The 14,225-nt window shown below is 33.8% G+C and overlaps 1 protein-coding gene across 1 annotated transcript; it reads left to right on the plus strand.

The window, feature by feature from the left end:
- Window positions 1–10,527: 10,527 nt before the first annotated feature.
- LOC126618263 (protein DETOXIFICATION 53-like) lies at window positions 10,528–14,225 on the plus strand. The gene is made up of 2 exons (XM_050286313.1): window positions 10,528–10,779; window positions 12,785–14,225. The coding sequence occupies exons 1-2, from the start codon at window positions 10,528–10,530 to the stop codon at window positions 14,210–14,212; spliced, it is 1,680 nt and encodes a 559-aa protein (XP_050142270.1). The 3' UTR covers window positions 14,213–14,225.

The following is a 14,225-nucleotide window of genomic DNA, read 5'->3' on the forward strand; positions in this document are numbered from 1 at the left end:
TTCCAATATATAAAGAAAGACCAGTTTTTAAATATGGGTTTGATAAGCAGTTCAAGTTTTAGTTTTCATTTAAACAAATGAACCGTTTTTTGCACTTCAAAAATCTCATCTTGCATATTTCATAAGTGTAGTTTTCTTTCTAAATATGGAAAGTTTTGAGTGCAAAATGAAAATTTTAGAGTACCAATAACAATTGTCTAAAACAATTGAAAGTTAAAATCTTAAAGCTACTTTCGTAAGTTTTCATAATTTAGTTTGAATTTAAAATCAATTTTATCAAACAGTCCTAAGTTGCATCAAGAAGGAAAAAAAATGATAATTTCTTAATGCAGCAAATATATTTATCGTATGTGTAGATATTTCTGGAATTTTTCAAGTCGATACGATAATGATTTATTGATAATGTGTAGACAATTCCAATTTCAATGATTTTTCGACCTCCATATAATAGAGGGTTTGCAGCATCTGTTTAAAATTAATTTAATTAACTTGATCATAATCAATCAAAGTTAATCAAGCTAATTTCTTGGCAAAAACAATCAATTAAATTCAGAATTTAGCTATAATACTTACATATATTTTATACAATCAATCACCATCTCAATTGTCAGATGATGATTGTATTAAATACAGATATTCACATGAATTATAACTACCATCAAATGGTAATTATATAAAATACATGTAACCATGGTAGAAAAAAAACAAATTAGCCGCCGAAGATTGGTTGTAGGCCAACCATAACGACGAATTGCCATCAGTGGCATTTGGGGAAGCCAAGGAGACGCACAACCTCGACTTGGGGAAGGAGACGACCAAAACGTCTTCGTTTTTGGGTCTGGGTTCTAGACTCGTCGGCTCAGCGTACACGGTGCAATTATGGTTTTAATTATTCTTTTTTTTTCTTTCCACGCACGTATGTAATTAAATAATCCAAGTTCAAATCAGAATAATCTATTGCAAACATTGCAAGATATATACTTCGAAATTGAAATATGGTTCATGTTTCATGGGATGGTTAACATGCATAAAGGTTTATAGAACTTTGACAAAGATAAAGTTTTAGATGCTACTTGGATTATGATCGCAAATTAAGACACTGTTTGACTTGATCTTCTCTCTAGAGAGATAATTCGTGCTGATAATGTGTTGAATTGCACACTCCCCTCATAGTCCTATGCCTTAATTTGGTAAGCTTTACTTGTTGCACAAGTGATACAAATCGTAAAGAATTAGATATCCCAAATCCTATTAGAATCTTACTCCTTGATTTATACAATCACATTTGTAAAAGAATATTAACTAAACAAAAAGCTAATTGTTAGCATATAATTTGCCGTCGGCAAGTATATGATTAAATAGGTAATGGGTATATTAGTGCTAATTATATATAGTTGTTCAACTTATATCCACCAATAAGATCGACCAAAGTTTATAATTATTTGGTGCGCAAAAGAACTAGCACATTAGTGTGAGGCCAATTTTGTCCCTTTCTGTCTCCTCTTAATTTCTCTGAGAGACAAGCAAAGAAAGCATGCATGTATCGTGAAAAAAAAAACAGAGAAAAACATCGAAGGATATATATACAGAGTGTATATCGATAGCTACTGCATATCTTTCTTTCGTGCCCGATATTTTGACATGGACAGATGTTGCCGTGTGACTACAAGGCAGCACTTGGAGTTGTCTCAGATTAAACAAAAGTACTGGATGATCTTAATTAACTCTCTATCTCTGGAGATAAAGAAGCCTTAATGGATTCTTTAACTCCATGAAAGCTTTCCTTTTGATTTGTTTAAGTTCGTCTCCTTGAGTTCATTATAGATCCATTGGGTGGACCCGCAGTGACTAGACCTCAGGGGGAACAAAGCAATGAGTAGAAAATGGAAGACATAAAAAATCTGTTTGTGTGGCTATGTCATTGGAGGTTTGGTTGGTCCCCACTACTGAGATTCATGGTACAACGACGAACAATAGAAATTCACTTTCTCAGTTAAGTGACTTCAACTTCTTCTTGTCTCCAAGGATTCTTGTGTTGAGAATGAATTTCATATTGATATAAAAAGAAACTTTGTATGAGTCTATAAGAAAGTTGGGCTAATCCACATATTACCAATTGTTTTTGTAATGGAATCTCAACTTTCTTCATTCTTGAACGTTGATTCTTAATATAAGGAACCAGCTGAGTAAAGAAATTAGAGCATTTGTGGATGTAAATTATTTAACAACACATTATTACATTTACTAATGCTTAGTCGATGATAATTGTGGATGTAAATTATTTTTGAAATTTAATTCTCATTTTGTAAGATCTTGAACTTGTTAAATTGATCTCTTACATGCATATGCATATTATGCGCACAGAAAGATATATTGTTGATGAAAGAGAAACAAACATATAAGTGCATGATACACCATAAAACTAATACAAAAGTGGAAAACGGGGGGTAAAGTCTCATTTGGTAAGATCTAGAACTTGTTAAATGATTTCTTACATGCATATGCATATATCTAACGCATAGAAAGATATACCATTGATACAAACATATAAGTGCATGATACACCGTTAAACTAACACAAAAGTGACAAAACGGTGGGTAAGTGGGTTAAGATGGTTAGGTTTTCATTCAAAGCGGTTTTCGTACCATCCGAAACCCTAAACTCACATAGTTTTCCACCGTAAGAATTAGGTCATAAACTCGTATAGTTTTCAAATGCATACTTCTTTAATCGGCAGGATGAAGACAAGCCATTTGAAATGTAAATTATAATGATGAGATTCACATTGAACTTGGCATGACCTTTATCAATTTACCTAATCTATATATGAGATAATATAAATTAATGAAAAAAGTTAATTTACATTTTCCTCCACCCTCTCGTAAGACCAGTGCAACCAACCAATGGCTGGACCAAATAGTGCTATGCATTATTACACAGATTACTCTCTTCCAACGTGTTCTCTGCCTTTTTAAGTACAATGATAATATATAACTATTCCATGGTTTTCCTAAATTATTGGCTCAGGCAACTTCTTTTATCATGATTATCAAAAATAATTATTTAGCACACGCTCATACATATGCAGGAATCCAAAACACACAAAAAAGAAAGAGAAAAAAGAAAAAGAAAAGGAAAGAATTTAAATAAAACCACCAAAAGCATAGATCTTAATCAACTTATTTAGGTATCCAAAAGGTTATTACATGCACAAATATACTTAATTATGAAGCTAGATACATCACAAGTTGGTTAATTATCTGGTAAACTGTCGGTCCATATGCTGAAGCTTTGGTTGGTCCTGCTTAGCATCTTCGTACAACTGAAGGGGTCTCCCTTTGCTGCTGGTCCCAACTGATTGGGAACGTGATGCTGTGATTCTCATATAGCACGCATGCCTTTCTTAAGTACGATTTTAACCTATACCAACCTTTTGTTTTGTAAATTGCACATAGTTTTGAGTTTAATCATGCCTACGTTCTATTTAATTTTGTTCTATCTAGTACACCTCTATGGTTCTTAATTATGTCTTTCTCCATTATTAATGGAACTTTACAGCCGAAAGCTAGCCAATCTCTCCACTTTTGGCCTCAACTTGGTAGCTAATTATCATTTGTTTTTTTTTTTCACCAACTAGTAATTGATTCAATGGTATCTATCTTCATTTGGTTGAAAAATCTCAAACTTGATTTACTTGTATGCGAGAAGAATATCTGTTTGTGATAAGTTCTATACCTAGTTTGTGGCAGTTTTGTTGGGTGTGTATTTTCTTGTTGTAAGGTATCTTAAATTTGTAATATAGTATTGCTTGTAAAAGAAAAAAAATGATCATTTTTTTTCTTATAGCTCCCAATATTTTGTTGTTCGGTAAAATTAGCAGCTAGCAATTCTCTATGAGAATGTGAAGGTAAGAGTCTCACATTGGTGAATGAAGAAACTTTGCAAAGACTTATAAGAGGTTGGGCTAGTCAGTTTGTTATATGGTGGAACCTCAACTTTCTTCATGGTATTACATCTATGTTTGCTCACGTGTGAAGACTAATAGCCACATGTGCTCTATGTCACCCAATTTGTGTTGTTTATGTGTCTGACTTGAAAACTTGTCACACATGAGGGGGCGTGTGAAGATGTGAAGGTAAAAGAATCTCGCATCGGTGAAGAAGAAACTTTGCAAGGACTTAAGGTTATAGACTACTCCCTATATTACGAATTATTTTTATAGTGAAACATAAACTTTAACTTTCTTCCCTTCCTATAAATGGAGCATAATAAGAACAAGCGCGCAGGCACCTCTCATTTCAAGGTAGCAATGGAGCACACCTTGCTTTAGAGCACTTCCACCCCTCTCAAATCTTCTAGGGAATAGGCGATTAAATCCCTCCCTCCCCTCAAAACTTCTTCACCCCTCCAATCCACTAGGCTCTGGGGAGCCTAGTTGCTCACCTAGGCTAAAATCGACTAGCCTATCTCCTAAGCCATGTGACCCAAGGTTAACATCAGCCACGATTAAAAAATTAATTAAATATTAAAAAAAATAACTAAAATGAATTACAATACAAAAAAATAAAAAATAATATTTTTTCCTAAAATACCTAACCATGTTCTTCCACCTTACACCACATTTCAATATTTTCAAATACTTTCAACCTTTCTTTTATAATCATCTGAAATTAAAAATAAAACTATCTTTTATTATTCAATAAAAAAAATATTTAATAATATTCTAATACGAATTGTCTGGACTATTCAGTTTAGGAGTGGAGATGCACTTAGACAGTTATTGTTCATTGAAGGCAGTAATAATTTACTTTAGGGGATTGGATTGCTTATTACCCGGTTGGCTTTTTAGGGGGTGGAAATGCTCTTATATAGATGCATGGTTTCTCTCAAAAACTTTTGTAATAGATTGAGGGGTGTGCTATCCACACACCTTTTTACTTCTCACACATCATTTGTTAATTTATGTCCTTTGATCTTCTTCAATTCATCTGATCTGATGACCTAGAACGAAAAAGATATGTAAGAAGTAAAAAAATGTGTCTGGATATAACATCTGAGATTGATTATAAAGATTATGCTGAGCAATCGATAGGCTCTCGTGTGGTCCTGTCTCCCAATACAAAATGTCATCATATGTCTATGTTGACACCATAATTACCCATGGCATGCATGTTTTGTCCACTAAGTTAAGGGACACCCCAAATTTTAACCCTATGTTGCTTAATTATAATGAGGACTGAGCCTGGACCAATTGCTAATCTTATTGAAGCTGTCCCCTCGAAAAGAGTTAATAAATGTGGAAAGCCTCCTTTTTTAAACCAAACATTTCAGGTAAGTGTGTAGGAAAAGGGAGACATGGCCATGGACATCCATCATTTTGTTCAGCAACAACAAATAATTGAAGTTATGAACCAATTAATGACAAGGTAAAAAGCTAAATGTAAGGGGGGAACGGGAAACCCTTCAATTGTTTATAGTAAAAAAATTAATGCGTCATCAATTTCGTAAATTGAAAATATGTAATGGGTTCTTCTACAATACATTAATGTACATTATGTATCGTTGTTTAAATGATTAGATGGTGCACCATAGAATTTTTGAAATATAACAGTCCAAAACGAAAACAAAAAGGTGAAAAGATATTTGCAGAAAGCTTTCTTTAAGGACAGTGTTGGGTACACACATTGCTTTCTAGGGTTCTAGCTAAAAGTCACAACTTGGATTTTAAAATGAATCATATATCATGTATGTTGGTTACTTAACCTAATAAAGAAAACAAAAAAGGAGATTAAAGAAAAGGGAAGGGCATGCATGTTCAAGTGGAAAGAAACCAATAGCGACTTGCTGGTCGATTCTGCCTTAATTAACTTTTGGTTTAAAGAGACTAAAAAGGTTTAAAGCATTCCACCCATCATTTTATTAGTTAGTGATCACCATGCTGCGCATTAAGCAAACGGAATATACAATAGGTATGAACATTAATTTACAAAAAAAGTTGAGTGAAAAAACTGAAAGAGAATATAAACGCAAGTACCAAGTATTCTTCTTTCCAATTGTGGTCAGCATGGTCAAATGAATCCCCAAATGAAAAAGGGTCCGTACGTATCACAGCTAAAATGGATTCTAAGCTCCTGGCTTTGTACAGGAGCCTCGTTGTAAAACACGAGACCCTCTGAGGACCCAAAAGACACGTCTCAACACACACACACAGCGGAAGAAAGTTGAGGTGTACTATAACATTAATTGATAATATAAAGAGTAGTTCAATTACTTATAAACACATGTAATGTCTCTTCTTTTTTTTATTTGAGATTGATACTCTCAAAACACACCCTCGTGTGTGGTGAATTCTCAAGCCTAGCAAGTAGGCAACACAATTCGAGTGATCAGAGTCGTCTCTGAGATTTTGGGGGTCCTGTGAGAAATTTATAAAAGGGCCCCTTTTTAAAATAGTTATTTTTTTAAATAGGACAATATATTGGCACTAGAAAATAATAACTTAAATCAAAACAACCTTTAAGACTCACTGATTGTAAGTTTACAAGTGTCTTTAAATAAGTAAAAAGAGTTACAAACATAAAATTCACTAAATAATAAAAAACAGTTCAATCTTAAGCAACCAAATAAAGAAAAAAAGCTTCAAAAACTCTAACTTTAAAGTTTCACTTGAATAGTTGAATACATAGCATTATTATATAATAAAATTGAAAAGAAAATCGTTTTTTAAGGTGTTGTTATTAGCACTCCTAATATCTCATTGTACACTCCAAGTTTTTATATTTAGAAGAAAAAAAAATATACTTATAAAAGTGTACTATAAGATTTTAAAGCGCTAATAAAAGTATTTTTTTTAATATATAACATTATTACATATAAATATAAGATACCAAAAATTTTTGGGGGCCCTTCAAATCTGGGGTCCTGTGTGATTGCACATTTCGCTCCCCCTTAATGCTGCCTCTACATGTGACGTGGAGCACGTGTGGCCCTTGAGCTTCACACTCGGGCAACATACTTTGATACAATGAAGAAAGTTGAGGTTCTACCATAAAACTAATTGGGAATAAAAAGAATAGCTCAACTACTTATAAATACATTCAGATCTCCTTTTTTTCTTTTTTTTTCTTTTTTTTTTTTTTTTTTGTATTTGAGATTGATTTGGGAGCAGCCTCTCCATAAATGGGGGTAAGGCTAGCCGACATTCACCTCTCCCAGACCCTGCGTAAAGCGGGAGCCTTGTGCACTGGGTACGACCTTTTTTTTTTATTTGAGATTGATACTCTCAACAAAAGGGAGTGATTTAATTTGATATTCTGTCCAATTAGTAAAATCATTTTTAGCTAATCTATTAAAACAATGCGCATCGGAGAAGAATTTTATGTTTTATCTCTACTAATTAATAAAACACTCATTGTCAACCAAAATCCTATGAAATTACCAGTTTAACCCTCTAATTAAAACAAATATGAATAAGAAATATGGGGCAGAAATGTAATTTCACACAACCAAATTTGGCTGTTTTTTTTTTCAAAGCCTCACCTACATGTAATTTTAACATATATCTAAAAATAAAAATTAAAAAAATTTAAAAAAAAAACTTCCCACTCCCACATTCTCTAATCTCTATCACTCTCTTCCTCTCTCCTTCTATTTCAAAAACAAAAATAAAAAAATTTCTCACATACTTTGTGTGTGCCCACATGCTAGTGTTAATTAATAATAACACTGGTAAGGAAAATAAAAATCAAGCATTAAAGCAAATGATATCCAATGACAAATAAAAAAGAGCGTGCAAAAGAAGAAAAAAAGTGCATAAATCATTCTCCTGCTAGAAAATGTTATAGAAATGAAAAACGATTCATAAAGAATCATTCTCAAATAATCCAAATTACATAATCAACTTGCCTGATGAATTTTATTGCGGAACTATTTGATAATCGAACTTGATCGTCTGCCCAAGTTTCTCAAATCTTGGTCGGGGAGAATGTCCCATTATTTGGAGGTTTAAGTGTCCTACATATGGTCCCTTTCATGCCACCTAGCTAGGTTCTTTCTTTTAACCTTACTAATAATAATAATAGAGTAGTTGAATATTCTAATTGAAGATAAATGAAGAACAGTTTCCAAGGTAATTTATATTGATGTTCTGTGTCACACGTATATGCGTAACAACATAATAACTAAGCTGCAAGTGTACAAAAGGAATTCAAACTATATATGTATTTTTTTCTTAGTATCTTTAATAAAAGTTGTATGAATACAATGAACGACAATAATAGTAGAACATGCCAATTCTAAGATGCAACCTTGAAAAAGACATACAACTAATCTTAAGAAGCTACTGCATGTATGTAACAATAAATTATTGTTCTATGCAATTTTAGCGAAATATTTTATTTCATATTTTATTTGTAACAATATTTGTGGACTTATTGATAACTATTATTATGACATATCTTGACCCGTAATGTTCAACTGGACATCCCAATCGAGTTGTGTTGACCGACACCTTAAAGGTGATAAAGCCTTACAGTGATGGTGATGTAGAAAGTGTGAATAACTAGTACAAGAATGCGCATGAGAGTGAACTCGACCTTCCACATCACCATCACTTTATGACTTTGTCACCTTTTAAGTATCAGCCAACATAACTCAGTTTAGGTGTCCAAGTGAATATTAAGAATCAGAGTGTATCTTGTTAAATAGAGACAAGTTTTTTAAGATGGGACATAAAAAACTTACTATGATGTGGAGATTATTCTTATATAAATAAATGACCCAAATTGAATTCAGAAATTTTATAAACTACATTGAAGTTATTTCTTCATAGAATATCACTATAAAGAGGTTGTACTGCAAAATTTCGTGCGAATTTTATTTGGCTTGAAAAATAACGAAAAAACCGCCGCTTATTTTTAGATTGATGATCACTTTGCTATGCTTAGCCAATTAAGTATTTTAAAATTACTGACATATACCATAATGAAAACAAAAACAAAGCTTCTTGGAAAAATCCAAAATTTTGGTGGACATAGACATAGTGATGCGCACGCTTTATAACCATATTTTTCATCTAATCATGAGATACCAAATCTTAAATGGAATTCTGCATAATAAATTTTGAAGGTAGATAGAAGCCCTAATCTATATGTCAATCTTAAATGAATTGACATAGAAATTTTGTGCTGCCAATTTGACATATGAGAAATCTTTTTTTTTTTTTAAATGTTTTGTTGTGTGGGTTTTAGGCCTGGTTTGGTACTGAGGTGATTCTAAAAAAAGATGGGAGCTTATTTATGTTTGGTAAACATTCAACTTCAGCTTTTTTTCATAGTTTTTGGTGAAAAAAAAAGCCAAAAACAAGAAGCTGCAAAACCCAGCTTTGAAAAATTGGTTTTTTTTCACATCTGTTTTACATAAAAGTTTACCAAACACTATAATACTGTTTTTTATTTTCAAAAGCATTTTTACAAAAAAGTTTACCAAACACTCTACAGCTTTATTTCAAAGTCACTTATTTATTCTCACAGCATAGCAGAAGTAGCTTTTTTTCAAAGCACATCAATACCAGACCATCCCTTAGTAATGCATCAATCATAAATCAGAAAAATTAGTTTCGATTGATTTATTTTGAAGAGTGAATTATACAAATATTATTTCAATAAATAAAAAAATGAAATTATTTTTGCTCAGCACTATCAAGTGGTGGTGACGCTCACCACCATATTAACTACCGTTAGATGATTTTGATTTAAACTATCTACTACACAAATTTTGAGATTTACACTCATCTAACGGTAGTTAATAAGGTGGTGAACATCACCACTACTTAAAGGTAGTGAGCAAAAATGCACTCAACAGATGGATTGGAGAAAAAGGAAGTATAACATTGCCACACATAAGCCATCAAATTTACATCTGACACTTTTGTTGGTCCAATTAATCACGGTACATATATACACACACACATATATATAATACAATTCAAGGCCTGGGAATATGTTATGAGTTGATTAAAGCTTGCTCTCTGTTTTCCACTTTCCTTCCATGTTCAAATGCACCATTTCTGCCCTCCTCCTCCATTTTATATGCAATAGTAAGCCAAATGCCACGGCCTAGGAGCTCATCTAGTATCTAGCTGAAAAAAGTGACGGACAATCCAGCAAGCTGCAGCTTAATTTGGGGGTTTGAAATTAAATACAAGGTTTGTTTTCGTAATGATATCTCTTCTTTTTTTTTAAACAAAATTTTGGGCGCACTTTAAAATTAACTACTAGTTTTAAAATACAGGTTTGGAAACTCTACTTTGTAACAAGGAAAAAACATTAATACCGTACAAGATGGGATTAAGTAGTAAAAATTAGGTTTTGAAGTGCTTGATTTTTGTTAATTATTCTTTTGTTTTTTTAGGAGTTTTTGTTTAATATAAAACATGCATATCGGACCCCATTAGACAAAGCCGTCTCTGAAACCGGACCGTGGTTGTACTTTTATATGATTTTTTTTGCTGTGTCCCTTCGGATAAACATGTGCCTACCTGGTACTGAATCTCGAGCAATTATAAATGGTGGTGATGCTCATGACCTTCTGATTCCAAAGCATCATGGAGCTGGAGACGATAATAAAGAAGAATTGACAATGAGAGCTCTAGGCGTGGAAGGCGGCGGCACCACCACCACAATCACTACCACTACTACTACTTTCATACAGAGCTTTCTGCAACGCCTCCACCACCTTACCACAAATGGCGTACTTGTCCCAAATCTGCCACTTACTGAGGTATGCAGCCTACAACCTCTCATTCACTCTACTTCTCGCTCTCACATACTTGAAGTTCCGTCTCACATAATGTGAAAATTTGTGAATAATATATGACATCACCGGCCATTAGTTTTGGGCTCAATGGTAAAAAAAATTCAGGCATTAAAGCAGATAATTCACTAGTTAAGTCTAACAGTCACACGTGTTTTACATCATTTCAGTAGTGTACATACACTATTATAGTTGTTGTTTAGAATTCTAAATGTTGAAGCTTAAGCTTTCTTGTTCAAGACTTCAAGTCATGTTTTTTATTCTTTTAAGTGCAATCTAAACTGCTTGATGTAATTTTTTTGGAGACACAATTCTGAGATTGGCTAACGGACCTTATTTCTTGCCTCTAGAGCGTAAGTTTGAGGAGCTAATTACTCCCACAATTTACACACACATATGTCGCACCAAGTCTCCACACTCACACGAGTGAAAGGTCTAATTACAATATGAAATATTTTAGTGTGACAGTCATATAATTACCTGAAGTTTTGAGTTCATGCTTTACAATATAGTTTAACGGTAAAGCTAATATATTCTAAACATATAACGTATTACTAATAAATAAAGGGAAGTGTTATTGGCACTTCAAAAATTTCATTCTAAACTCATCACAAATGTATTTTTCTTTACTAATACAGAAATTTTGAAATGTAAAATGAGAATTTTGGAGTGCTAATAACAATTTCCTAAATAAATACATACTATAACGTAGAGAGAATGGTAATACCACGTAAATGTTTGTGATCAGGGTATTAAACTTCCCAATTAAAACCCACAATGTTGTCTAGTGACACGTAAGCTGCCCAATAAAGAAATAATTGAGAATCACATACTTCCCTAATCATAATAGCATGTTCAGGTTTTGGTTAGTAATTTATGTTTTGGCCCATTTTTTATATTCACTCACATGATAATGCTGAATAATGTCAGTAGACTAATTTTTAGATTACATTTGTAAACTATCTGATATGTCATTAATAGAAAATAAGCAAGTTAATCATGACTTAAATAATAATCTATATATGAGGTGATTTGATCAACACTTAAGTAAACTATTTGATGTTTCACCAACACATGTATAACAGATTCTATAGTTTGTAAATAATTAAACTATTTGATGTTTCACCAACACATGTATAACATCGATTTTAAATAAGATAATAGTAAAGTATACTACTTATAGGTGATAACCTAAATTACTCTGCACTAAACATAATCATTTTATGGCAGATTTTTTTGTTTTTTGTTTTTTTTTGCCTGACAATGAGTCAGCAATAATGTGGTCCAAATTCGTCTTTAGCGAAAATTAAATCTTAAAACCTCTCACTTACAAGTAAAAAGGAATACTTAGACCGTAATACTAAGTGACTATTTTTATGGCAACTTTGGATTCTTTTGATGTACGTTGACAAATATTTTTTAAGAAAAACTAATGAAAAGGGCTTGAAAACTTTGAGTTTTAATGATAAAGACAAAATAAAGGGTAAAATGAATAGTACCAGGATTGACTTTTTAGTGTAAAAATGTGGTTTTTCGTTAAAGTGAACAGTACCGGGTGCTTTTCGTTAAAATTCCCTATTTTTTATTGGTTACATGTTTAAGAGAGCCGATGCCCTGAAGTTTTGTTACCTCAGGTGCAAACAAATTCATTTTAAGTGACTTAGTATTTCTATTTTCCACGTGTTATATCTTTTAAGTAATTTCTCTCTAAAATTTCTTCCTTTCAACAAATATTTAAGCTTTCGCATGTGTTTGGAGAAGCTAATTTTGTTACTCATGCGTTTTTAGTCTGGATCATTCTCAGTTATGTGAGAAAGTTTTGATCCATCCTTTGCCTAGTGTTGGTTTTCTGGTTTTCCACCTCCACAGTAATTTATTTGAGGTTGTAGTGGGGCTTCTTGTAATTTTCCTTTCCAGAAAAAGTAAATTCCATTTTCTAATTACTTTGTGTTCCTTTTGTGAATCCATGTAGATAGCAGAAGAGTTGAGATCGTTCCTAAAGATTGCAGGCCCTATAGTGATGACAAGCATGCTTATATACTCAAGATCTGCGGTTTCAATGCTATTCTTAGGCCGTCTAGGGAAAACAGAATTGGCTGGAGGCTCATTGGCTCTAGGGTTTTCTAATATTACAGGCAACTCACTCCTCAGAGGTTTAGCAACGGGGATGGACCCCATTTGTAGCCAAGCTTATGGAGCTCAAAGATGGTCAGTTATCAGTCAAACTTTTCAGAAAACCCTTTGCCTCCTCCTCCTTGTTTCCATCCCTATCGCACTCTTGTGGCTCAACATGGAGCCCATCTTTATATGGTTAGGGCAGGACCCACAAATCACTAGGGTTGCAAAACGTTACATGTTTTTTGCCATTCCTGAATTGCTAGGGCAAGCCCAGCTTCTACCATTGAGAATCCTTTTCAGAACACAAGGGTTAACCACCGCACTAACCCTAGCAGCCGCATTTTCAGCCCTCTTTCATTTACCAATGAACTATTTTTTGGTCATATATTTGGATTTTGGGGTTGCAGGTATTGCATTGGGGCTTGCTTGGAACACTTTTCTTTTTAATTTGGGTTTGGTAATTTATCTAGCCATCTCACCTCATGCTTTGAAGCCATGGCATGGGCTCACCATGCTCTCAGCCTTTCAAGGATGGGGGCCATTGCTAAGATTGTCTCTACCCAGTTGTGTTTCAATTTGCTTGGAGTGGTGGTGGTATGAAATTATGTTGTTCATCTGTGGCTGGTTGAGTAACCCACAAGCAAGTGTTGCAGCAATGGGAATTTTGTTGCAAACAACAGGAATGTTATACATTATCCCAATTTCTCTAAGTTCATCCATAGCAACGCGTGTTGGACTATCCCTAGGCGCAGGGCAACCAACCCGTGCACAATGGGCCACCGTAATTGGGCTTAGCGTGGCATTTGCTTTTGGAATCTTTGCATTCATTCTCATGACTGCTTTGAGGTCCATGTGGGGGACAATGTTCACAAACGATCCACAAATTCTTGATTTGATTTCAACTACACTTCCGCTTTTGGGTTTGTGTGAAGTAGGCAACGTTCCTCAAACGGCTGCCTGTGGAGTGTTAACAGCTACTGCAAGACCTAAGCTTGGAGTAAAAATAAACTTGGTGGCATTTTACCTAATTGGACTGCCTGTCGCTATTCTTGCAACTTTTACGTTTAAAATAGGGTTTTTGGGGCTGTGGCTTGGGCTGCTATCATCACAGTTGTGTTGTTTAGGTATGATGGTGTACACATTGATCCACACTGATTGGAGACACCAAACAATAAGGGCTGAGCAGCTGAGTCAGGCTGTGGAAGTGAAAAACCAGACTGAAGAGAACTTAGAGACGACAGAGGATGAAGAACGTGGGCTGCTAACTCCCACTGAACTCTAAGTTTTACAAATGT

This window comes from Malus sylvestris, chromosome 4 (assembly GCF_916048215.2).
Source record: "Malus sylvestris chromosome 4, drMalSylv7.2, whole genome shotgun sequence".
Taxonomy (NCBI): domain Eukaryota; kingdom Viridiplantae; phylum Streptophyta; class Magnoliopsida; order Rosales; family Rosaceae; genus Malus; species Malus sylvestris.

Coding starts and splice junctions, on each gene's coding strand:
- LOC126618263 (XM_050286313.1), top strand. CDS start 10,528: ATGTGCCTACCTGGTACTGAATCTCGAGCAATTATAAATGGTGGTGAT. Junction 10,780..12,784: donor CAAATCTGCCACTTACTGAG/GTATGCAGCCTA, acceptor GAATCCATGTAG/ATAGCAGAAGAGTTGAGATC.